This window comes from Leptodactylus fuscus, unplaced genomic scaffold (genome assembly GCF_031893055.1).
Source record: "Leptodactylus fuscus isolate aLepFus1 unplaced genomic scaffold, aLepFus1.hap2 HAP2_SCAFFOLD_119, whole genome shotgun sequence".
In the NCBI taxonomy this organism is placed as follows: Eukaryota; Metazoa; Chordata; class Amphibia; order Anura; family Leptodactylidae; genus Leptodactylus; species Leptodactylus fuscus.
In genome coordinates, this window is record NW_027440022.1 from 84,619 (window position 1) to 109,009 (window position 24,391).

General features: G+C 48.4%; 1 protein-coding gene across 1 annotated transcript in view; it reads right to left on the minus strand.

Annotated features, from left to right (window-relative positions):
* Positions 1-306: 306 nt before the first annotated feature.
* LOC142186798 (atrial natriuretic peptide receptor 2-like) overlaps positions 307-24,391 on the minus strand; it is a 175,444-nt gene continuing 151,359 nt past the window's right edge. Inside the window, 6 exon segments of the mRNA XM_075261369.1 lie at positions 307-1,343; positions 2,970-3,061; positions 9,463-9,561; positions 20,070-20,244; positions 20,460-20,528; positions 20,610-20,733. Of these exon segments, the coding sequence (XP_075117470.1) occupies positions 1,278-1,343; positions 2,970-3,061; positions 9,463-9,561; positions 20,070-20,244; positions 20,460-20,528; positions 20,610-20,733 (625 nt within the window). The 3' untranslated portion in view covers positions 307-1,277.

Sequence of the window (24,391 nt, forward strand, 5' to 3'; positions counted from 1 at the left end):
CACGTCAGCACAACATACAGCAATGTGACACGTCAGCACAACATACAGCAATGTGACACGTCAGCACAACATACAGCAATGTGACACGTCAGCACAACATATAGCAATGTGACACGTCAGCACAACATATAGCAATATGTTGTGCTGATGTGTCACATTGCTGTATGTTGTGCTGACGTGTGACATTGCTGTATGTTGTGCTGACGTGTGACATTGCTATATGTTGTGCTGATATGCGGACTTGTGACGTGACGGCGCATTGGAACGTTGCGCAGAATAGACGACACACGCCGGGATTCAGGATCTACTTGTCTTTATTGAAGGCTGAATGTGCCGTGGACTCAGTCCCGCTACAGGTCCTCACATTCTACATATCTGGGGCACGAGACTGCTGGAGCGGCTGCAGATTAGACTTTGTCCTGGTGCTTTGTTCTCCTGTTCTTTTTTGGAGCGTTTCCCTGATGTGTAGACTAAGGTGAGAGCGTTTCCTGCGTTGCGTTGCGTGCTGTGCCGGACTGCTGTAGTGTAGAGTCTGTGACCTGACTACACGTTCGGTCTACACCGTATACTCCGCTCCCTCCTTTCTTGCCAGGTAGAAGAACCCTACGGCAGATCCGGTGACTGACCGTCTTATTGAGGGTCTTCTCCTGGTGTAGTCCGAGGTGTCTTGTTTGGATCCCGTCCCAGTCAGAAGATGAAGTCTCAGTCCCACTGGCTGCGGGCACAGGGATCTGTGGCTGGAATATAAACGGTGGATGAGAGGAGTCGTGTTTGTAGTGGCATCGTCAGTGGATTCCACAACATAGAACCAATTTGTCCATTCCCAACACTCCAGGCGACGTGGAAGAACAAACACTTGATGGACATCTTGGGACCATCTTTGAACTTGCTCTGGATCTTCTTGGTGAATTTCAGTAAGCTGAAGACTATAGGTGAGAGCAATGTTTAGTGGCCGTTCTAGGCCCTTCGTTGCCTCCTGCATGGATGTGCTTTTAGCAGGCCCTAGTTTGGCTACAGGTGGTAACTTATAGCGACCACGTGACCAATACAGAGGTCACCTCTTGGCTAATTAGCTGGTGCATAATTACTCATTCCCAAAGAATTGAGTAAAAGGTGAGGCGTCTGCTCCTCCAGCCAATGAGGCCGCCATATTCAATGTGCTCTGGGAAGAGCGGGCCATGGCTAGGCTGGTGGACAACCTTGTTACCCACATGAGTCTAATGAGCAGCTCAAGACACAGCTGGCCAATGGTGGAGCTGATCCTGGAGAAAAGGGCCTCAAATCACATCATCATCATCTGTCATCTCTCCAAGTAACCAGAAGGTCCTCATCTTCCCCTTACCCTGGAATGGACAAGAAGGAGAACACGTGAGATGACGTCCCATCAGGTGGCCGCGGTCACACACGACCTCCAGGGGACATCGGCCCAGTCCTGCCATTGGAAACAATTCTTACAGTGCAAACCACATCTCACTATCCAATAAGGAAGAGGATGTCTAAGGGCTCCCCCTACAGGAAGATGGGCTTATAGTTCAGTAGTCAGGGGAGGAGAGGCAGTCATGTGGAGAGGAGAGGCAGTCATGTGACATCCCCGCCATCTGTGTCAGTGTGAGAGGAGAGGCAGTCATGTGACAGTCCCGTCATCAGTGTCAGTGTGAGAGGGGAGGAGTGGCAGTCATGTGACAGTCCCGTCATCAGTGTCAGTGTGAGAGGGGAGGAGTGGCAGTCATGTGACATCCCCGCCATCAGTGTCAGTGTGAGAGGGGAGGAGTGGCAGTCATGTGACAGTCCCGTCATCAGTGTCAGTGTGAGAGGGGAGGAGTGGCAGTCATGTGACATCCCCGCCATCAGTGTCAGTGTGAGAGGGGAGGAGAGGCAGCCATGTGACATCCCCGCCATCAGTGTCAGTGTGAGAGGGGAGGAGTGGCAGTCATGTGACAGTCCCGCCATCAGTGTCAGTGTGAGAGGGGAGGAGAGGCAGTCATGAGGAGAGGAGGGAGAGGAGAGGCAGTCATGTGACAGCCCCACCATCAGTGTCAGTGTGAGAGGGGAGGAGAGGCAGTCATGTGACATCCCCGCCATCAGTGTCAGTGTGAGAGGGGAGGAGAGGCAGTCATGTGACAGCCCCACCATCAGTGTCAGTGTGAGAGGAGAGGCAGTCATGTGACAGTCCCACCATCAGTGTCAGTATGAGAGGAGTGGCAGTCATGTGACAGTCCCGCCATCAGTGTCAGTGTGAGAGGGGAGGAGAGGCAGTCATGTGACAGTCCCGCCATCAGTGTCAGTGTGAGAGGGGAGGAGTGGCAGTCATGTGACATCCCCGCCATCAGTGTCAGTGTGAGAGGGGAGGAGAGGCAGTCATGAGGAGAGGAGGGAGAGGAGAGGAGGGAGAGGAGAGGCAGTCATGTGACAGTCCCGCTATCAGTGTCAGTGTGAGAGGGGAGGAGAGGCAGTCATGTGACAGTCCCGCCATCAGTGTCAGTGTGAGAGGGGAGGAGAGGCAGTCATGAGGACAGGAGGGAGAGGAGAGGCAGTCATGTGACAGTCCCGCCATCAGTGTGAGAGAAGAGGCAGTCATGTGACAGTCCCGTCATCGGTGTCAGTGTGAGAGGGGAGGAGAGGTAGTCATGTGACATCCCCGCCATCAGTGTGAGAGGGGAGTAGAGGCAGTCATGTGACAGCCCCGCCATCAGTGTCTGTAAAAGAAAGATCACATTACAGTCTCTCCCCTTCAGTGTCTCGTGTTATAAGAAGACCTAAATTGATTGGTCATAGTATAGATCTGACATCATACAAGAAGGCTCCGCCCACCCAGAAGGATTACGAAAAAAACAAACAGTTATAGTCATAATACAAACTAGAGGGGAAAACCCAAAACCTGTAGGCTCCACCCAGCAAGTAATCCATGTCCCCGCCCCCCACCAGTCCCCAACCTCCTCTGCATCTCCTAGTCACTACTTCTTTATTACCTTCATCTCAATATCTCCTCGAAGTTCCAGTTGAAAGCAGCCAAACTCATCTAAGACTTCTTTGGTTTCTGAAGAAATGTGAATCTTCAGTGCTGGAGAAGAGAACAAAATAAAGAATAATCTGCAGGAGTAGCGGGGGACTATATATATCTATAATACATAGTGTATGACACTGTCAGGGCTCCCAGGACTATATATATCTATAATACATAGTGTATGGCACTGTCAGGGCTCCCAGGACTATATATATCTATAATACATAGTGTATGGCACTGTCAGGGCTCCCAGGACTATATATATCTATAATACATAGTGTATGGCACTGTCAGGGCTCCCAGGACTATATATATATCTATAATACATAGTGTATGGCACTGTCAGGGCTCCCAGGACTATATATATCTATTATACATGGTGTATGGCACTGTCAGGGCTCCCAGGACTATATACAGTCCTATGAAAAAGTTTGGGCAGCCCTATTAATCTTAATCATTTTTTGTTCTAAATATTTTGGTGTTTGCAGCAGCCATTTCAGTTTGATATATCTAATAACTGATGGACACAGTAATATTTCAGGATTGAAATGAGGTTTATTGTACTAACAGAAAATGTGCAATATGCATTAAACCAAAATTTGACCGGTGCAAAAGTATGGGCACCCTTATCATTTTATTGATTTGAATTCCCCTAACTACTTTTTACTGACTTACTGAAGCACAAAATTGGTTTTGTAACCTCAGTGAGCTTTGAACTTCATAGCCAGATGTTTCCAATCATAAGAAAAGGTATTTAAGGTGGCCAATTGCAAGTTGATCTCCTATTTAAATCTCCTCTGAAGAGTGGCATCATGGGCTACTCAAAACAACTCTCAAATGATCTGAAAACAAAGATTGTCCAACATAGTTGTTCAGGGGAAGGATACAAAAAGTTGTCTCAGAGATTTAACCTGTCAGTTTCCACTGTGAGGAACATAGTAAGGGCTCCCAGGACTATATATATCTATAATACATAGTGTATGGCACTGTCAGGGCTCCTAGGACTATATATATCTATAATACATAGTGTATGGCACTGTCAGGGCTCCCAGGACTATATATATCTATTATACATAGTGTATGACACTGTCAGGGCTCCCAGGACTATATATATCTATAATACATAGTGTATGGCACTGTCAGGGCTCCCAGGACTATATATATCTATAATACATAGTGTATGGCACTGTCAGGACTCCCAGGACTATATATATCTATTATACATAGTGTATGACACTGTCAGGACTCCTAGGACTATATACAGTCCTATGAAAAAGTTTGGGCACCCCTATTAATCTTAATCATTTTTAGTTCTAAATATTTTGGTGTTTGCAGCAGCCATTTCAGTTTGATATATCTAATAACTGATGGACACAGTAATATTTCAGGATTGAAATGAGGTTTATTGTACTAACAGAAAATGCGCAATATGCATTAAACCAAAATTTGACCGGTGCAAAAATATGGGCACCTCAACAGAAAAGTGACATTAATATTTAGTACATCCTCCTTTTGCAAAGATAACAGCCTCTAGTCGCTTCCTGTAGCTTTTAATCAGTTCCTGGATCCTGGATGAAGGGATTTTGGACCATTTCTTTCTACAAAACAATTCAAGTTCAGTTAAGTTTGATGGTCGCCGAACATGGACAGCCCGCTCTCAAATGATCTGAAAACAAAGATTGTCCAACATAGTTGTTCAGGGGAAGGATACAAAACGTTGTCTCAGAGATTTAACCTGTCAGTTTCCACTGTGAGGAACATAGTAAGGAAATGGAAGAGCACAGGGACAGTTCTTGTTAAGCCCAGAAGTGGCAGGCCAAGAAAAATATCAGAAAGGCAGAGAAGAAGAATGGTGAGAAGAGTCAAGGACAATCCACAGACACCTCCAAAGAGCTGCAGCATCATCTTGCTGCAGATGGTGTCACTGTGCATCGGTCAACTATACAGCGCACTTTGCACAAATAGAAGCTGTATGGGAGAGTGATGAGAAAGAAGCCGTTTCTGCACGTACGCCACAAATAGAGTTGCCTGAGGTATGAAAAAGCACATTTGGACAAGGCAGCTTCATTTTGGAAACAAAAATTGAGTTGTTTGGTTATAAAAAAAGGTGTTATGCATGGCGTCCAAAAAGAAACAGCATTCCAAGAAAAACACATGCTACCCACTGTAAGATTTGGTGGAGGTTCCATCATGCTTTGGGGCTGTGTGGCCAATGCCGGCATCGGGAATCTTGGTAAAGTTGAGGGTCGCATGGATTCCACTCAGTATCAGCAGATTCTTGAGAATAATGTTCAAGAATCAGTGACGAAGTTGAAGTTACGCCGGGGATGGATATTTCAGCAAGACAATGATCCAAAACACCGCTCCAAATCCTCAGGCATTCATGCAGAGGAACAATTACAATGTTCTGGAATGGCCATCCCAGTCCCCAGACCTGAATATCATTGAACATCTGTGGGATGATTTGAAGCGGGCTGTCCATGCTCGGCGACCATCTAACTTAACTGAACGCGAATTGTTTGTCCAAAATACCTTTATCCAGGATCCAGGAACTGATTAAAAGCTACAGGAAGCGACTAGAGGCTGTTATCTTTGCAAAAGGAGGATCTACTAAATATTAATGTCACTTTTCTGTTGAGGTGCCCATACTTTTGCACCGGTCAAATTTTGGTTTAATGCATATTGCACATTTTCTCTTAGTACAATAAACCTCATTTCAATCCTGAAATATTACTGTGTCCATCAGTTATTAGATATATCAAACTGAAATGGCTGTTGCAAATACCAAAATATTTAGAACTAAAAATGATTAAGAGGGGTGCCCAAACTTTTTCATAGGACTGTATATCTATTATACATAGTGTATGACACTGTCAGGGCTCCCAGGACTATATATATCTATAATACATAGTGTATGACACTGTCAGGACTCCTAGGATTATATATATCTATAATACATAGTGTATGACACTGTCAGGACTCCTAGGACTATATACACTCACCGGCCACTTTATTGGGTACACCTGTCCAACTGCTCGTTAACACTTAATTTCTAATCAGCCAATCACATGGCGGCAACTCAGTGCATTTAGGCATGTAGACATGGTCAAGACAATCTCCTGCAGTTCAAACCGAGCATCAGTATGGGGGGGAAGAAAGGTGATTTGAGTGCCTTTGAACGTGGCATGGTTGTTGGTGCCAGAAGGGCTGGTCTGAGTATTTCAGAAACTGCTGATCTACTGGGATTTTCACGCACAACCATCTCTAGGGTTTACAGAGAATGGTCCGAAAAAGAAAAAACATCCAGTGAGCGGCAGTTCTGTGGGGGGCGGAAATGCGTTGTTGATGCCAGAGGTCAGAGGAGAATGGCCAGACTGGTTCCAGCTGATAGAAAGGCAACAGTGACTCAAATAGCCACCCGTTACACCAAGGTAGCCAGAAGAGCATCTCTGAACGCCGCACAGGACGTCCAACTTTGAGGCTACAGATGGGCTACAGCAGCAGAAGACCACACCGGGGGCCACTCCTTTCAGCTAAGAACAGGAAACTGAGGCTACAGTTTGCACAAGCTCATCGAAATTGGACAATTGAAGATTGGAAAAACGTTGCCTGGTCTGATGAGTCTCGATTTCTGCTGCGACATTCGGATGGTAGGGTCAGAATTTGGCGTCAACAACATGAAAGCATGGATCCATCCTGCCTTGTATCGGTAACGGTTCAGGCTGGTGGTGGTGGTGTCATGGTGTGGGGAATATTTTCTTGGCACTCTTTGGGCCCCTTGGTACCAATTGAGCATCGTTGCAACGCCAAAGCCTACCTGAGTATTGTTGCTGACCATGTCCATCCCTTTATGAGCACAATGTACCCAACATCTGATGGCTACTTTCAGCAGGATAATGCAATGCCATGTCATAAAGCTGGAATCATCTCAGACTGGTTTCTTGAACATGACAATGAGTTCACTGTACTCCAATGGCCTCCACAGTCACCAGATCTCAATCCAATAGAGGAGCATCTTTGGGATGTGGTGGAACGGGAGATTCGCATCATGGATGTGCAGCCGACAAATCTGCGACTGCAACTGTGTGATGCCGCCATCATGTCAACATGGAGCAAAATCTCTGAGGAATGCTTCCAGCACCTTGTTGTATCTATGCCACGAAGAATGGAGGCAGTTCTGAAGGCAAAAGGGGGTCCAACCCGTTACTAGCATGGTGTACCTAATAAAGTGGCCGGTGAGTGTATATATATAATACATAGTGTATGAAACTGTCAGGACTCCTAGGACTATATATATATATATATATATCTATAATACATAGTGTATGACACTGTCAGGGCTCCTAGGACTATATATATCTATAATACATAGTGTATGACACTGTCAGGGCTCCTAGCACTATATATATCTATAATACATAGTGTATGACACTGTCAGGACTCCTAGGACTATATATATCTATTATACATAGTGTATGACACTTTCAGGGCTCCTAGGACTATATATATATATATCTATAATACATAGTGTATGACACTGTCAGGGCTCCTAGGACTATATATATCTATAATACATAGTGTATGACACTATCAGGACTCCTAGGACTATATATATATCTATAATACATAGTGTATGACACTGTCAGGGCTCCTAGGACTATATATATCTATAATACATAGTGTATGACACTGTCAGGGCTCCTAGGACTATATATATATCTATTATACATAGTGTATGACACTGTCAGGGCTCCTAGGACTATATATATCTATAATACATAGTGTATGACACTATCAGGACTCCTAGGACTATATATATATATATATCTATAATACATAGTGTATGACACTGTCAGGGCTCCTAGGACTATATATATCTATTATACATAGTGTATGACACTGTCAGGGCTCCTAGGACTATATATATCTATAATACATAGTGTATGACACTATCAGGACTCCTAGGACTATATATATATCTATAATACATAGTGTATGACACTGTCAGGGCTCCTAGGACTATATATATCTATAATACATAGTGTATGACACTGTCAGGACTCCTAGGACTATATATATCTATAATACATAGTGTATGACACTGTCAGGACTCCTAGGACTATATATATATATCTATAATACATAGTGTATGACACTGTCAGGGCTCCTAGGACTATATATATCTATAATACATAGTGTATGACACTGTCAGGGCTCCTAGGACTATATATATCTATAATACATAGTGTATGACACTGTCAGGGCTCCTAGGACTATATATATCTATTATACATAGTGTATGACACTGTCAGGGCTCCTAGGACTATATATATCTATAATACATAGTGTATGACACTATCAGGACTCCTAGGACTATATATATATCTATAATACATAGTGTATGACACTGTCAGGGCTCCTAGGACTATATATATCTATAATACATAGTGTATGACACTGTCAGGGCTCCTAGGACTATATATATATCTATAATACATAGTGTATGACACTATCAGGACTCCTAGGACTATATATATATCTATAATACATAGTGTATGACACTGTCAGGGCTCCTAGTACTATATATATCTATAATACATAGTGTATGACACTGTCAGGACTCCTAGGACTATATATATCTATAATACATAGTGTATGACACTGTCAGGGCTCCTAGGACTATATATATCTATAATACATAGTGTATGACACTATCAGGACTCCTAGGACTATATATATCTATAATACATAGTGTATGACACTATCAGGACTCCTAGGACTATATATATATATATATCTATAATACATAGTGTATGACACTGTCAGGACTCCTAGGACTATATATATCTATAATACATAGTGTATGACACTATCAGGGCTCCTAGGACTATATATATCTATAATACATAGTGTATGACACTATCAGGACTCCTAGGACTATATATATCTATAATACATAGTGTATGACACTATCAGGACTCCTAGGACTATATATATATATATATATATATATATATATATATATATATATAATCTCACCTCATACAAATAGCAAAATATTCAGTTTAGTTAAAAAAAAAAAAAAAACTAGCAATTTAGAATATTCAGGTGGAATCTTGTAACGAATTGGTTCACCCATATGGAGTAATACTCTGCAGAAGTAATGGGGGCTTTGCTGTCTCATCTATCATATGGAGTAATACTCTGCAGAAGTAATGGGGGCTTTGCTGTCTCATCTATCATATGGAGTAATACTCTGCAGTGTATGGGGCTTTGCTGTCACTGTGGTAACGAGGCTGATTGTGTAATTTCACGTTCAGAGCCCCTGGAGACTGCAGGACTCCCCGCCTGTCTGTAGAGGGAGCTATGATCCACCTCATCTACTGGAATGGGGGAGGGGTCTGCTCTGTTCTGCTGAAGCTCTGTGTATATTTGGGGGTGACGACCCCCCAGCTTACCTTCCCCATTAGACTCCATCCGGGACGCTGTGTTTACCGTGTCACCAAATAGACAGTAGCGCGGCATCTTCAGTCCCACCACCCCGGCGCAGACCGGACCTGGGCAGAAAAGAGGACAACGATGACATCTCGGAAGATTCTAGAGCATGTGGCAGTGCTGAGGTGAAGGTCCTGCACAGGGTCAGCTGACATGATGGGGGCCCTAATATGGGAGTCATTAAGAAGTAGAGCGATGTGTACAGCCTAGAGTGCCCAACAACAGGGTACCTGGTCCCTGGATATACACTTGGGACACCCCACAGCAGACCAGGTGTCTGACTATATAGTCATGGCCAAAAGTTTTGAGAATGCTACAAATAGTAATTGTTACAAAGTCTACGGCTTCAGTTTTCCTAATGGCAATTTGCATATACTCCAGAATGTTATAAAGAGGGATCAGCTTAACAGCAATTACTTGTAAAGTCAATATTTGCCTAGAAAATGAACTTTATCCCCCAAAACACATTTCAACATCATTGCAGCCCTGCCTTAAAAGGACCAGCTAACATTGTTTCAGTGATTGCTCCAGTAACACAGGTGTGGGTGTTGATGAGGACAGGGCTGGAGGTCAATCTGTCATGATTAAGTAAGAATGACACCACTGGACACTGTAAAAGGAGGCTGGTGCTTGGCATCATTGTTTCTCTTCTGTTACCCATGGTTATCTCTAAAGAAACACGTGCAGTCATCATTGCACTGCACAAAAATGGCCTCACAGGGAAGAGTATCGCAGCTAGAAAGATTGCACCTCAGTCAGCAATCTATCGCATCGTCAAGATCTTCAAGGAGAGAGGTTCCATTGTTGGCAAAAAGGCTCCAGGGCGCCCAAGAAAGACCAGCAAGCGCCAGGACCGTCTCTTAAAAGTGTTTCAGCTGCGGGATCGGGCTACCAGCAGTGCAGAGCTTGCTGAGGAATGGCAGCAGGCAGGTGTGAGTGCATCTGAACGCACTGTGAGGCGGAGACTCTTGGAGCAAGGCCTGGTCTCAAGGAGGGCAGCAAAGAAAAAACATCAGGGACAGACTGATATTCTGCAGAAGGTCCAGGGAGTGGACTGCTGAGGACTGGGGGAAAGTCATTTTCTCTGATGAATCCCCTTTTCGATTGTTTGGGACATCTGGAAAACAGCTTATTGGGAGAAGAGGAGGTGAGCGCTACCCCCAGTCTTGTCTCATGCCAACTGTAAAGCCTCCTGAAACCATTCATGTGTGGGGTGGCTTCTCAGCCAAGGGAATCGGCTCTCTCACAGTCTTGCCTAAAAACACAGCCATGAATAAAGAATGGGACCAGAATGTCCTCCAAGAGCAACTTCTCCCAACCGTCCAAGAGCAGTTTGGCCACCAACAATGCCTTTTCCAGCATGATGGAGCACCTTGCCATAAAGCAAAGGGGAGAACTAAATGGCTCAGGGAACAAAACAGAGAGATTTTGGGTCCATGGCCTGGAAACTCCCCAGATCTTAATCCCATTGAGAACTTGTGGTCAATCATCAAGAGACGGGTGGACAAACAAAAACCGACAAATTCTGACAAAATGCAAGCATTGATTGTGCAAGAATGGACGGCTATCAGTCAGGATTTGGTCCAGAAGGTGATTGAGAGCTGCCAGGGAGAATTGCAGAGGTCCTGAAGAAGAAGAAGGGGCAACACTGCAAATATTACACCGCTGCACTAACTCCTTCTAACTGTCACTATAAGCTTTTATTACTCAGAATATGATTGCAATTCTATTTCTGTATGTGATAAAAACATCTGACAAACACACAGAAACCAGAGGGAGCAGCTCATGTGACAAGAGGAGATTTGTGGCAGTCTCAAAACTTTTAGCCATGACTGTAGACTTGGGACGCCCCACAGCAGACCAGGTGCACAATTACAGACTTGGGACGCCCCATATGAGACCAGGTGCCTGACTATAGACTTGGGACGCCCCACAGCTGACCAGGTGCCTGACTATAGACTTGGGACGCCCCATATGAGACCAGGTGCCTGACTATAGACTTGGGATGCTCCACAGCTGACCAGGTGCCCCGACTATAGATTTGGGACGCGCCACAGCTGACCAGGTGCCTGACTATAGACTTGGGACGCCCCATATGAGACCAGGTGCCAGACTATAGATTTGGGACGCCCCACAGCTGACCAGGTGCCCGACTATAGACTTGGGACGCCCCACAGCAGACCAGGTGCCCGACTATAGACTTGGGACGCTCCACAGCTGACCAGGTGCCCCGACTATAGATTTGGGACGCCCCACAGCTGACCAGGTGCCCGACTATAGACTTGGGACGCTCCACAGCAGACCAGGTGACTGACTATAGACTTGGGATGCCTCACAGCAGACCAGGTGCCCTACTATAGACTTGGGACGCCCCACAGCTGACCAGGTGCCCGACTATAGACTTGGGACGCTCCACAGCTGACCAGGTGCCCCGACTATAGATTTTGGACGCCCCACAGCTGCCCGACTATAGACTTGGGATGCCTCACAGCAGACCAGGTGCACAATTACAGACTTGGGACGCCCCACAGCAGACCAGGTGCCTGACTATAGACTTGGGATGCCTCACAGCAGACCAGGTGCCCTACTATAGACTTGGGATGCCTCACAGCAGACCAGGTGCCCTACTATAGACTTGGGACGCCCCACAGCTGACCAGGTGCCCGACTATAGACTTGGGACGCTCCACAGCTGACCAGGTGCCCCGACTATAGATTTTGGACGCCCCACAGCTGCCCGACTATAGACTTGGGATGCCTCACAGCAGACCAGGTGCCCAATTACAGACTTGGGATGCCCCATATGAGACCAAGTGCCCGACTATAGACTTGGGACGCCCCACAGCAGACCAGGTGCCTGACTATAGACTTGGGATGCCTCACAGCAGACCAGGTGCCCTACTATAGACTTGGGACGCCCCACAGCAGACCAAGTGCCTGACTATAGACTTGGGACGCTCCACAGCTGACCAGGTGCCCGACTATAGACTTGGGATGCCTCACAGCAGACCAGGTGCCCTACTATAGACTTGGGACGCCCCACAGCTGACCAGGTGCCCGACTATAGACTTGGGACGCTCCACAGCTGACCAGGTGCCCCGACTATAGATTTTGGACGCCCCACAGCTGCCCGACTATAGACTTGGGATGCCTCACAGCAGACCAGGTGCCCAATTACAGACTTGGGATGCCCCATATGAGACCAAGTGCCCGACTATAGACTTGGGACGCCCCACAGCAGACCAAGTGCCTGACTATAGACTTAGGACACCGCACAGCAGACCAAATGCCGGGCTATAAACATGTGGGTCCATTGTATAGATTCCCAGAAAAGCTCAGGATACAGGTGACACTCCTGTTACGTGGCCTTCAGTAAGACCTTGGTTATTTCTCCTCAGCTCGAGCTCCTACACCCTGGTATATTTCCATCTATAAAGTTCTTTGATTTTCAGACTACGTGCTTGGCGGACCACTGTGGTCTAGACCCCCCATCCCCATCTGTTCAGTGGAGGGGCCTCTGCGATTTCCTAATATTCCAGGAGCGGGGACCTCCCGCATTCCCCCTCCGCTCCTTGATGGATCTTCACATATTTCCGTGATTGTCTCTCCTTTTTAGGAATAGTTTGGTTCAGCTCTTGTCTTTGTTTAGCAGAAAAAAGTGATTAACCCCGTCGGTGCTGAGTGTCAGCGAATCTGGAGCTCAAGGACACTTCTAATGCTGAGAAAGAACCTCAGAGGAGCCTGAACTACTCCATGTGGATATGGTGAGGACAGAATTTCTGTAAGATGGTCATGGGAGTTGCCCCTTTATGAGATGGTCATGGGAGTTGCCCCTTTATGAGATGGTCATGGGAGTTCCTTTAGGCCGCAGGTCTGGGATGTCTAGTAGTGGGGGTAACAGAAAAAGTTCTTTCCTTCCTCTACGGGGTGACGGTAACTACATCCTAACATCTCTGTATATCTATGGCCCAGTCCATCAGGAATTAAAGGGGTCATTCCATATCAAGTGATCCAAATAGGAATATTTTTTTTACCTGACGTCTTTAGATTTTTTTTATTTTTATGAAGTACAACTTAAGTTAATTACAAATAAAAAGTTTTGAATTTTTTTCTTCATCAGTTAATTTTTTATAGACTTCTAAAGTTTTGAAAAAGTGTGAATTTTGGCCTGGTATGGCTTTACATTTTTTAACATATCTTGGGCTAGAATTAAGATAAATAGGTGGGAGAGGCGGCATTTTTCTCAGAGCGGTACCGGCTTTCATTTGATATGTCACAAGACGATGTTTCTTTATATTTTGTTTTGGAGAAATCAAATTCAAAATTTTGATGCGCAATTGTGAAAAAAACGTATGTTCTAAAATTGTGAAAAAATGCATTTGTGTTACTTGTGTTCTTGGTTATATTTGTACAGGTTTTCAACTTGGGACCAAATTGGGATCAATTTTTTTTAATTTTTTTTTTTAAGCCTTGAATCATCTGATTTTAATGTTTGTGTGGCTTCTTCCTTTTTTCTTTTCAAATTACAACTTGCTGAATTCAACATTTATATGCAACAATAAAAAAACATAAAAAACAAATACTGTAAGTGCCAGAATAAATACATCTTATCATCAGAACACAACTTGTCCAGCATTTTCAACCTGAATGCATTGAACAAACCGAAAGAAAAAAGCTGCTCAAATCCTCAAGTGCGATTTTCTAAATAGTCTCATCCTAATTATACGTTAACAAGAGTCCAAGAACCAATATTTATAACACCTATTTCTACATGTAACAATTGTTTTTTATTATATCACTAAACATGTAATTTATTAAGAAAAATAGTCCAGTAGATAAATCCTCATTCTATAAAATATGAACCAATCAAATAATTAATAGGACATTTTTAAACTACTGGCCTTTTATCATCAATTTGTCCTTTCTAGTGAGTGAAATGTAATCTTGTCCATAAGCGCTTACTAGCAATGGCCATTTCCTTTTGTGTCACAGAGTATGTCCGGCCTGTCATGGTGTTCGGCTCCACCTGAGTTAATATCTGATTTTTGTTGACTTGTAAAATGTCTGGTTTTCTTGGATACAAAAAGGATGGTGCTGGACCAGAAGGATGCAAAAAAGTCAATTTTATGTCTTCATTTTCACAATCTTTGGAGAGTACAGTAGCCAGCCACCAGCACCGATCATATTCACAGGTCACATAACCAGTTATGTCATCCATTGCCAATCTTGTGTCGCCTTCTACCACTTCATGGACTTCACTGTCCACAGGCTGAACAGATCTGAATTCAAGATTTTCGGAATGACACTGTAATAGTTATATTTTAAAATATTATCCCATCGCGATCCCAACTTGAATTTTGGTACAGATGTGGCTAAGGGCATAGCAGGCCCATGTGCATTTTTTTTTAAATTTTTAAATAAAACGTTTTTTCGCAAATGCGTTTTAAAATTTTGCGTTTGCGTTCACATGGGTAAAATATTAACAAAGATCCTCTTGTGACATATTTGGTGAAAGCCTGTATAGTTCTGAGTAGAATGGCGTTTATTTTGTTTCTCTATCTTTTTTCTAGCCTAAGTTATGAGGAGAAATGTAAAGGAAGGAAACACCGAAATTCGCACTTTTTCTGAACTTTGAAAATCAATTAAAAATCCAAAAAAATTTCTAGAATTTTTTTTTCTTCACATTTTGCATTCTCTGACACACTATTACCAAATGACAAAATCTCAAAAGAATTAAAAATATAGAGGGAAAAATCATTGATTCACTTGACACGGAATGACCCAAAGGGATTTTAGGTGAGTCAGATGGGTAGTAGTCCGACCCCCTTAATGAAAGAGAGAAGTGTGTAGGCGTGCTCCAAGACTCCAAGGAGCTATGTGTGACCTCTGGCCCTGTGGTCACGTCTTACACTGCCCGTCCACCGCCATCTTGCACCCTGCAGACTACATAGCCCTGACATTTCTCCCAGAAATTCCAGCTTATATGAAGAGGATGACGTGAGATGGGACATGAGCACGGATCTCCAACTTCTGGCAGCCGGGGGTGCTGGGTCTTGTAGTTATACAACAGCTGTTTGGTCTCTAAAATGTGGCTCAAGAAAATGAAAGAACCCTTAAGTCCCACGTCGTATCTCGAGCAGCGAAAGATTGAAGCTGATAGTCTCTACCGATCAATGGAAACCAAAATACTCAACCAGTGGAGGGCCAAAATACCCCAAAAATAGGGGGGGGGGGGGGGGGGACGGAAATCTCAGGTGGATCCAATCCGTGTTAATTTCATGTGTTATAAGAGGGTATGATAGCCCAACATGCCTGTGTACGCCCCCACATGGTCCCCGCACGCCTCTGTACGTCCCCGCATGGGCTCCGCGCCTGTGTACGTCCCCGCATGGTCCCCGCACGCCTCTGTACGTCCCCGCACGCCTCTGTACGTCCCCGCATGGGCTCCGCATGCCTGTGTCCGCCCCCACATGGGCTCCGCATGCCTGTGTACGCCCCCACATGGTCTCCGCACGCCTGTGTACGTCCCCGCATGGTCCCCGCACGCCTCTGTACGTCCCCGCATGGGCTCCGCGCCTCTGTACGTCCCCGCATGGGCTCCGCGCCTGTGTACGTCCCCGCATGGTCCCCGCACGCCTCTGTACGTCCCCGCATGGGCTCCACACGCCTGTGTACGTCCCCGCATGGGCTCCGCGCCTGTGTACGTCCCCGCATGGGCTCCGCACGCCTGTGTACGTCCCCGCATGGGCTCCGCGCCTGTGTACGTCCCCACATGGTCCCCGCACGCCTGTGTACGCCCCCACATGGTCCCCGCACGCCTCTGTACGTCCCCGCATGGGCTCCGCACGCCTGTGTACGTCCCCGCATGGGCTCCGCGCCTGTGTACGTCCCCGCATGGGCTCCGCACGCCTGTGTACGTCCCCGCATGGGCTCCGCGCCTGTGTACGTCCCCGCATGGTCCCCGCACGCCTCTGTACGTCCCCGCATGGGCTCCGCGCCTGTGTACGCCCCCACATGGTCCCCGCACGCCTCTGTACGTCCCCGCATGGGCTCCGCGCCTGTGTACACCCCCACACGCCCGTATATGCTGTTACATGGATGGGGAGGAGAGGAGAAGAGAGCGAACGGAGGGAGGCCATATAAACAGGGGACACTGCCTGAGCTCTGAACCTGCAGCTCCACAAGCAGACACAGAGGGAAGGGATCTACAAACCTGATTGAAGATGTCTTCTCCAGACAAGGTGTTACATAGGCCACACTTCTAAGAACCAGAGAGTATTATATACTACAGCGCTGAGGGGCCGCACACACAGCAGAGGTCATTGTAGTCACATATATATACCCCACTACACATTTACAGCCCGAGATGGTCAGGATTCCTGGATGTGTAATGCGTAGATGAGGAAACCGTCTCGTGTCAATATAGGAATCTCTGAGTCTGTTTTATGAGAGTCTACATGGAGTCATCACGTAAGAGCACTGGGGGCATCAGCAAGGCTTCCTAAAAAGGAGATTCTGCAGAAAAGAGGCTCGTGTGGAAGAAGCAGCCCCATTTAACTCTTGAGTCGTAGCCCAGAAGAGGGGAGTCTATGGAGTTTACCCGGGTAAAATGGCCGACTCCTCTCACTGCCCCCTCCGTAGAATCTAGGCACATAGAAGTCACACAAAGCCTCTGTCCATAGCCACTGACCAGGGCACACAAAGCTTCCGTCCGTAGCCACTGACCAGGGCACACAAAGCTTCCGTCTGTAGCCACTGACCAGGGCACACAAAGCTTCCGTCTGTAGTCACTGACCCGGGCACACAAAGCTTCCGTCTGTAGTCACTGACCAGGGCACACAAAGCTTCCGTCTGTAGCCACTGACCAGGGCACACAAAGCTTCCGTCTGTAGCCACTGACCAGGGCACACAAAGCTTCCGTCTGTAGTCACTGACCCGGGCACACAAAGCTTCCGTCTGTAGTCACTGACCAGGGCACACAAAGCTTCCGTCTGTAGTCACTGACCCGGGCACACAAAGCTTCCGTCTGTAGTCACTGACCCGGGCACACAAAGCTTCCGTCTGTAGTCACTGACCCGGGCACACAAAGCTTCCGTCTGTAGTCACTGACCCGGGCACACAAAGCTTCCGTCTGTAGTCACTGACCAGGGCACACAAAGCTTCCGTCTGTAGTCACTGACCCGGGCACACAAAGCTTCTGTCTGTAGTCACTGACCAGGGCACACAAAGCTTCCGTCTGTAGTCACTGACCCGGGCACACAAAGCTTCCGTCTGTAGTCACTGACCCGGACACACAAAGCTTCCGTCTGTAGTCACTGACCCGGGCACACAAAGCTTCCGTCTGTAGTCACTGACCCGGGCACACAAAGCTTCCGTCTGTAGTCACTGACCCGGGCACACAAAGCTTCCGTCTGTAGTCACTGACCAGGGCACACAAAGCTTCCGTCTGTAGTCACTGACCAGGGCACACAAAGCTTCCGTCTGTAGTCACTGACCAGGGCACACAAAGCTTCCGTCTGTAGTCACTGACCAGGGCACACAAAGCTTCCGTCTGTAGTCACTGACCCGGGCACACAAAGCTTCCGTCTGTAGTCACTGACCCGGGCACACAAAGCTTCCGTCTGTAGTCACTGACCCGGGCACACAAAGCTTCCGTCCGTAGTCACTGACCCGGGCACACAAAGCCTCCGTCCGTAGTCACTGACCCGGGCACACAAAGCTTCTGTCCGTAGTCACTGACCCGGGCACACAAAGCTTCCGTCCGTAGTCACTGACCCGGGCACACAAAGCTTCCGTCTGTAGTCACTGACCAGGGCACACAAAGCTTCCGTCTGTAGTCACTGACCAGGGCACACAAAGCTTCCGTCTGTAGTCACTGACCAGGACACACAAAGCTTCTGTCCGTAGTCACTGACCAGGGCACACAAAGCTTCCGTCCGTAGCCACTGACCAGGGCACACAAAGCTTCCGTCTGTAGTCACTGACCCGGGCACACAAAGCTTCCGTCTGTAGTCACTGACCAGGGCACACAAAGCTTCCGTCTGTAGTCACTGACCCGGGCACACAAAGCTTCCGTCTGTAGTCACTGACCAGGGCACACAAAGCTTCCGTCTGTAGTCACTGACCAGGGCACACAAAGCTTCCGTCTGTAGTCACTGACCAGGGCACACAAAGCTTCCGTCTGTAGTCACTGACCCGGGCACACAAAGCTTCCGTCTGTAGTCACTGACCAGGGCACACAAAGCTTCCGTCTGTAGTCACTGACCAGGGCACACAAAGCTTCCGTCTGTAGTCACTGACCCGGACACACAAAGCTTCCGTCTGTAGTCACTGACCAGGGCACACAAAGCTTCCGTCTGTAGCCACTGACCAGGGCACACAAAGCTTCCGTCTGTAGCCACTGACCAGGGCACACAAAGCTTCCGTCTGTAGCCACTGACCCGGGCACACAAAGCTTCCGTCTGTAGTCACTGACCAGGGCACACAAAGCTTCCGTCTGTAGTCACTGACCCGGGCACACAAAGCTTCCGTCTGTAGTCACTGACCCGGACACACAAAGCTTCTGTCTGTAGTCACTGACCAGGGCACACAAAGCTTCCGTCTGTAGTCACTGACCCGGACACACAAAGCTTCCGTCTGTAGTCACTGACCAGGGCACACAAAGCTTCCGTCTGTAGTCACTGACCAGGGCACACAAAGCTTCCGTCTGTAGTCACTGACCAGGGCACACAAAGCTTCCGTCTGTAGTCACTGACCAGGGCACACAAAGCTTCCGTCTGTAGTCACTGACCAGGGCACACAAAGCTTCCGTCTGTAGTCACTGACCAGGGCACACAAAGCTTCCGTCTGTAGTCACTGACCCGGGCACACAAAGCTTCCGTCTGTAGTCACTGACCAGGGCACACAAAGCTTCCGTCTGTAGTCACTGACCAGGGCACACAAAGCTTCCGTCTGTAGTCACTGACCAGGGCACACAAAGCTTCCGTCTGTAGTCACTGACCAGGGCACACAAAGCTTCCGTCTGTAGTCACTGACCCGGGCACACAAAGCTTCCGTCTGTAGTCACTGACCAGGGCACACAAAGCTTCTGTCCGTAGTCAATGACCCGGGCACACAAAGCTTCCGTCTGTAGTCACTGACCCGGACACACAAAGCTTCCGTCTGTAGTCACTGACCAGGGCACACAAAGCTTCCGTCTGTAGTCACTGACCCGGGCACACAAAGCTTCTGTCTGTAGTCACTGACCCGGACACACAAAGCTTCCGTCTGTAGTCACTGACCAGGGCACACAAAGCTTCCGTCTGTAGTCACTGACCAGGGCACACAAAGCTTCCGTCTGTAGTCACTGACCAGGGCACACAAAGCTTCCGTCTGTAGTCACTGACCAGGGCGCACAAAGCTTCTGTCCGTAGTCAATGACCCGGGCGCACAAAGCTTCCGTCCGTAGTCACCGACTACTATCAGACCCACCAACAGAAAGAAGCAAATTCTTACACCAAATAATTACAAGCATGTTCTAAGGAGAAGCCCAAAAAGGTCAAAGCCCTAGAAGTTGCACCGTGTTGGAGTACCTGTATGGATTCCTATCCGCAGACGGAGCTGTGTGTTTGGTCTGTGCCGAATCTTGAAGGTTTTCACTGTGTCCAGGAGGGCCAATGACATACGTGCAATTTCTCGTGCATGCGACTTCCCATTCCTTACTGGTAACCCTGAAACCACCATGTAGGCATCACCGATGGTCTCCACCTGCGGATACAGCCCCCTATGTGAGCAGACAGGAAAGGCTGGGCAATATAAATATGGGCCACAATAAAATATAGCAAAAAAACAGTGAGGACTGCAGGACACGGCCATCATGGCCACGAGGGTGGTGGGGCCTGGATCTGAGAATGTGGGAAGTAAATCCATCGATGCCGTCATTCCAAGTCATACCCAGACCTGCCAAACCTTCAGTCTCTTACCTTGTAAACATCAAAGTTGTCTATTATAGCATCGAAACACGTGTACAGGTCATTTAGTAAAGTGACCACCTGAGGAGACACAAGCAACCTATGAGAAACGTGGACACGCAGACACTGCTTCAACACACAAATGGTGTATGGTGGGGTTACCTGCATGGGCGTGCTCTCTGCAGACATCGACGTGAACCCCACAATATCACTGAAATAGATGGTGACACTATCAAACGCTTCGGCTTGCACCGTCTCCCCTCTCTTCAGCTGCTCCGCCACTGAACTGCACAGAAAAGAGATTGAAGACTCATGGACATATCGAAACACAAGACATGTGGCCGGCAGAGTCGAGCCCATCTTCAGATTTCAGGATTGTTTTTTAAAATCTGATTTTCGATCATTTTACAGCCAATCCCGATCGTGAAATTTGCTCGATCGCCGATCGGGATCCGATCTTTCCTGATTGCTCAACCCTAGTGATCGGGCCTCTCCCTCCCTCAAGTCACATCTAGATGGGATACCTAGCTGGTCCCAGTGATCACTGACACGTGACAATAAACCCAAAAGCTCCGGGGACCGAAACAGAGATTGTCACCTCCCATCATTTGATGACTTTTTGATTCTGGTGGATCCTCCGATGGGGAAAGGCTCTAACACAGGAGAGGTCCAGCAGAAGACACCAAAATATGAAGGCTACTGTGGGGTTTGTTGGAGGGCGAGCCCCCAGAATATTACCCTGGTGTTGGGACATATTGGGGCAGTTTCCTACTTCACCAGAATTATGACAAGGGCTGAAGCTGGAGAGGAAATCTAATAGACTGGAATATTCTAGAATATAAGTGTATAGCACCATTAATTACTAGTTCCACAATTTTGGTTCACACGGCCACTGCCTAAGTCGCATCTTGTCCTATTAAGTTTCACCCCTTTGTTAATACAGTTGGAATAAGATAACGAAACACAAATTTGGTACAAAATAAGAGAATTCTATTGAAAACACAATAAAAGCGGGTCATTGTGTCCCCGATGGTGTATTGTGCCCCAATGCCTTGTGTTACCCGGAGTCTGGGGGATGTGCGAGCAGTGGTGCAGCTTTAGGGGATACGCGGGTCATTGTGCCCCCGATGGTGTATTGTGCCCCAATGCCTTGTGTTACCCGGAGTCTGGGGGATGTGCGAGCAGTGGTGCAGCTGTAGGGGATACGCGGGTCATTGTGTCCCCGATGGTGTGTTGTGCCCCAATGCCTTGTGTTACGAGCAGTGGTGCAGCTTTAGGGGATACGCGGGTCATTGTGTCCCCCATGGTGTATTGTGCCCCAATACCTTGTGTTACCCGGAGTCTGGGGGATGTGCGAGCAGTGGTGCAGCTTTAGGGGATACGCGGGTCATTGTGCCCCCGATGGTGTATTGTGCCCCAATGCCTTGTGTTACCCGGAGTCTGGGGGATGTGTGAGCAGTGGTGCAGCTTTAGGGGATACGCGGGTCATTGTGTCCCCGATGGTGTATTGTGCCCCAATGCCTTGTGTTACCCGGAGTCTGGGGGATGTGCGAGCAGTGGTGCAGCTGTAGGGGATACGCGGGTCATTGTGTCCCCGATGGTGTATTGTGCCCCAATACCTTGTGTTACCCGGAGTCTGGGGGATGTGCGAGCAGTGGTGCAGCTGTAGGGGATACGCGGGTCATTGTGTCCCCAATGGTGTATTGTGCCCCAATACCTTGTGTTACCTGGAGTCTGGGGGATGTGTGAGCAGTGGTGCAGCTGTAGGGGATACGCGGGTCATTGTGCCCCCGATGGTGTGTTGTGCCCCAATGCCTTGTGTTACGAGCAGTGGTGCAGCTTTAGGGGATACGCGGGTCATTGTGTCCCCCATGGTGTATTGTGCCCCAATACCTTGTGTTACCCGGAGTCTGGGGGATGTGTGAGCAGTGGTGCAGCTTTAGGGGATACGCGGGTCATTGTGCCCCCGATGGTGTATTGTGCCCCAATGCCTTGTGTTACCCGGAGTCTGGGGGATGTGCGAGCAGTGGTGCAGCTTTAGGGGATACGCGGGTCATTGTGCCCCCGATGGTGTGTTGTGCCCCAATGCCTTGTGTTACCCGGAGTCTGGGGGATGTGCGAGCAGTGGTGCAGCTGTAGGGGATACGCGGGTCATTGTGTCCCCAATGGTGTATTGTGCCCCAATGCCTTGTGTTACCCGGAGTCTGGGGGATGTGCGAGCAGTGGTGCAGCTTTAGGGGATACGCGGGTCATTGTGTCCCCGATGGTGTGTTGTGCCCCAATACCTTGTGTTACCTGGAGTCTGGGGGGTGTGCGAGCAGTGGTGCAGCTTTAGGGGATACGCGGGTCATTGTGTCCCCCATGGTATATTGTGCCCCAATGCCTTGTGTTACCCGGAGTCTGGGGGATGTGCGAGCAGTGGTGCAGCTTTAGGGGATACGCGGGTCATTGTGTCCCCCATGGTATATTGTGCCCCAATGCCTTGTGTTACCTGGAGTCTGGGGGATGTGCGAGCAGTGGTGCAGCTTTAGGGGATACGCGGGTCATTGTGTCCCCAATGGTGTATTGTGCCCCAATGCCTTGTGTTACCCGGAGTCTGGGGGATGTGCGAGCAGTGGTGCAGCTGTAGGGGATACGCGGGTCATTGTGTCCCCGATGGTGTATTGTGTCCCAATGCCTTGTGTTACCCGGAGTCTGGGGGATGTGCGAGCAGTGGTGCAGCTGTAGGGGATACGCGGGTCATTGTGTCCCCGATGGTGTATTGTGTCCCAATGCCTTGTGTTACCCGGAGTCTGGGGGATGTGCGAGCAGTGGTGCAGCTGTAGGGGATACGCGGGTCATTGTGCCCCCGATGGTGTATTGTGCCCCAATGCCTTGTGTTACCCGGAGTCTGGGGGATGTGTGAGCAGTGGTGCAGCTTTAGGGGATACGCGGGTCATTGTGCCCCCGATGGTGTGTTGTGCCCCAATGCCTTGTGTTACCCGGAGTCTGGGGGATGTGCGAGCAGTGGTGCAGCTTTAGGGGATACGCGGGTCATTGTGTCCCCGATGGTGTATTGTGCCCCAATACCTTGTGTTACCCGGAGTCTGGGGGATGTGCGAGCAGTGGTGCAGCTTTAGGGGATACGCGGGTCATTGTGTCCCCGATGGTGTATTGTGCCCCAATACCTTGTGTTACCCGGAGTCTGGGGGATGTGCGAGCAGTGGTGCAGCTGTAGGGGATACGCGGGTCATTGTGTCCCCGATGGTGTATTGTGCCCCAATGCCTTGTGTTACGAGCAGTGGTGCAGCTTTAGGGGATACGCGGGTCATTGTGTCCCCGATGGTGTATTGTGCCCCAATGCCTTGTGTTACCCGGAGTCTGGGGGATGTGCGAGCAGTGGTGCAGCTGTAGGGGATACGCGGGTCATTGTGTCCCCGATGGTGTGTTGTGCCCCAATGCCTTGTGTTACCCGGAGTCTGGGGGATGTGCGAGCAGTGGTGCAGCTGTAGGGGATACGCGGGTCATTGTGTCCCCGATGGTGTGTTGTGCCCCAATGCCTTGTGTTACGAGCAGTGGTGCAGCTTTAGGGGATACGCGGGTCATTGTGTCCCCCATGGTGTATTGTGCCCCAATACCTTGTGTTACCCGGAGTCTGGGGGATGTGCGAGCAGTGGTGCAGCTTTAGGGGATACGCGGGTCATTGTGCCCCCGATGGTGTATTGTGCCCCAATGCCTTGTGTTACCCGGAGTCTGGGGGATGTGTGAGCAGTGGTGCAGCTTTAGGGGATACGCGGGTCATTGTGTCCCCGATGGTGTATTGTGCCCCAATGCCTTGTGTTACCCGGAGTCTGGGGGATGTGCGAGCAGTGGTGCAGCTGTAGGGGATACGCGGGTCATTGTGTCCCCGATGGTGTGTTGTGCCCCAATGCCTTGTGTTACGAGCAGTGGTGCAGCTTTAGGGG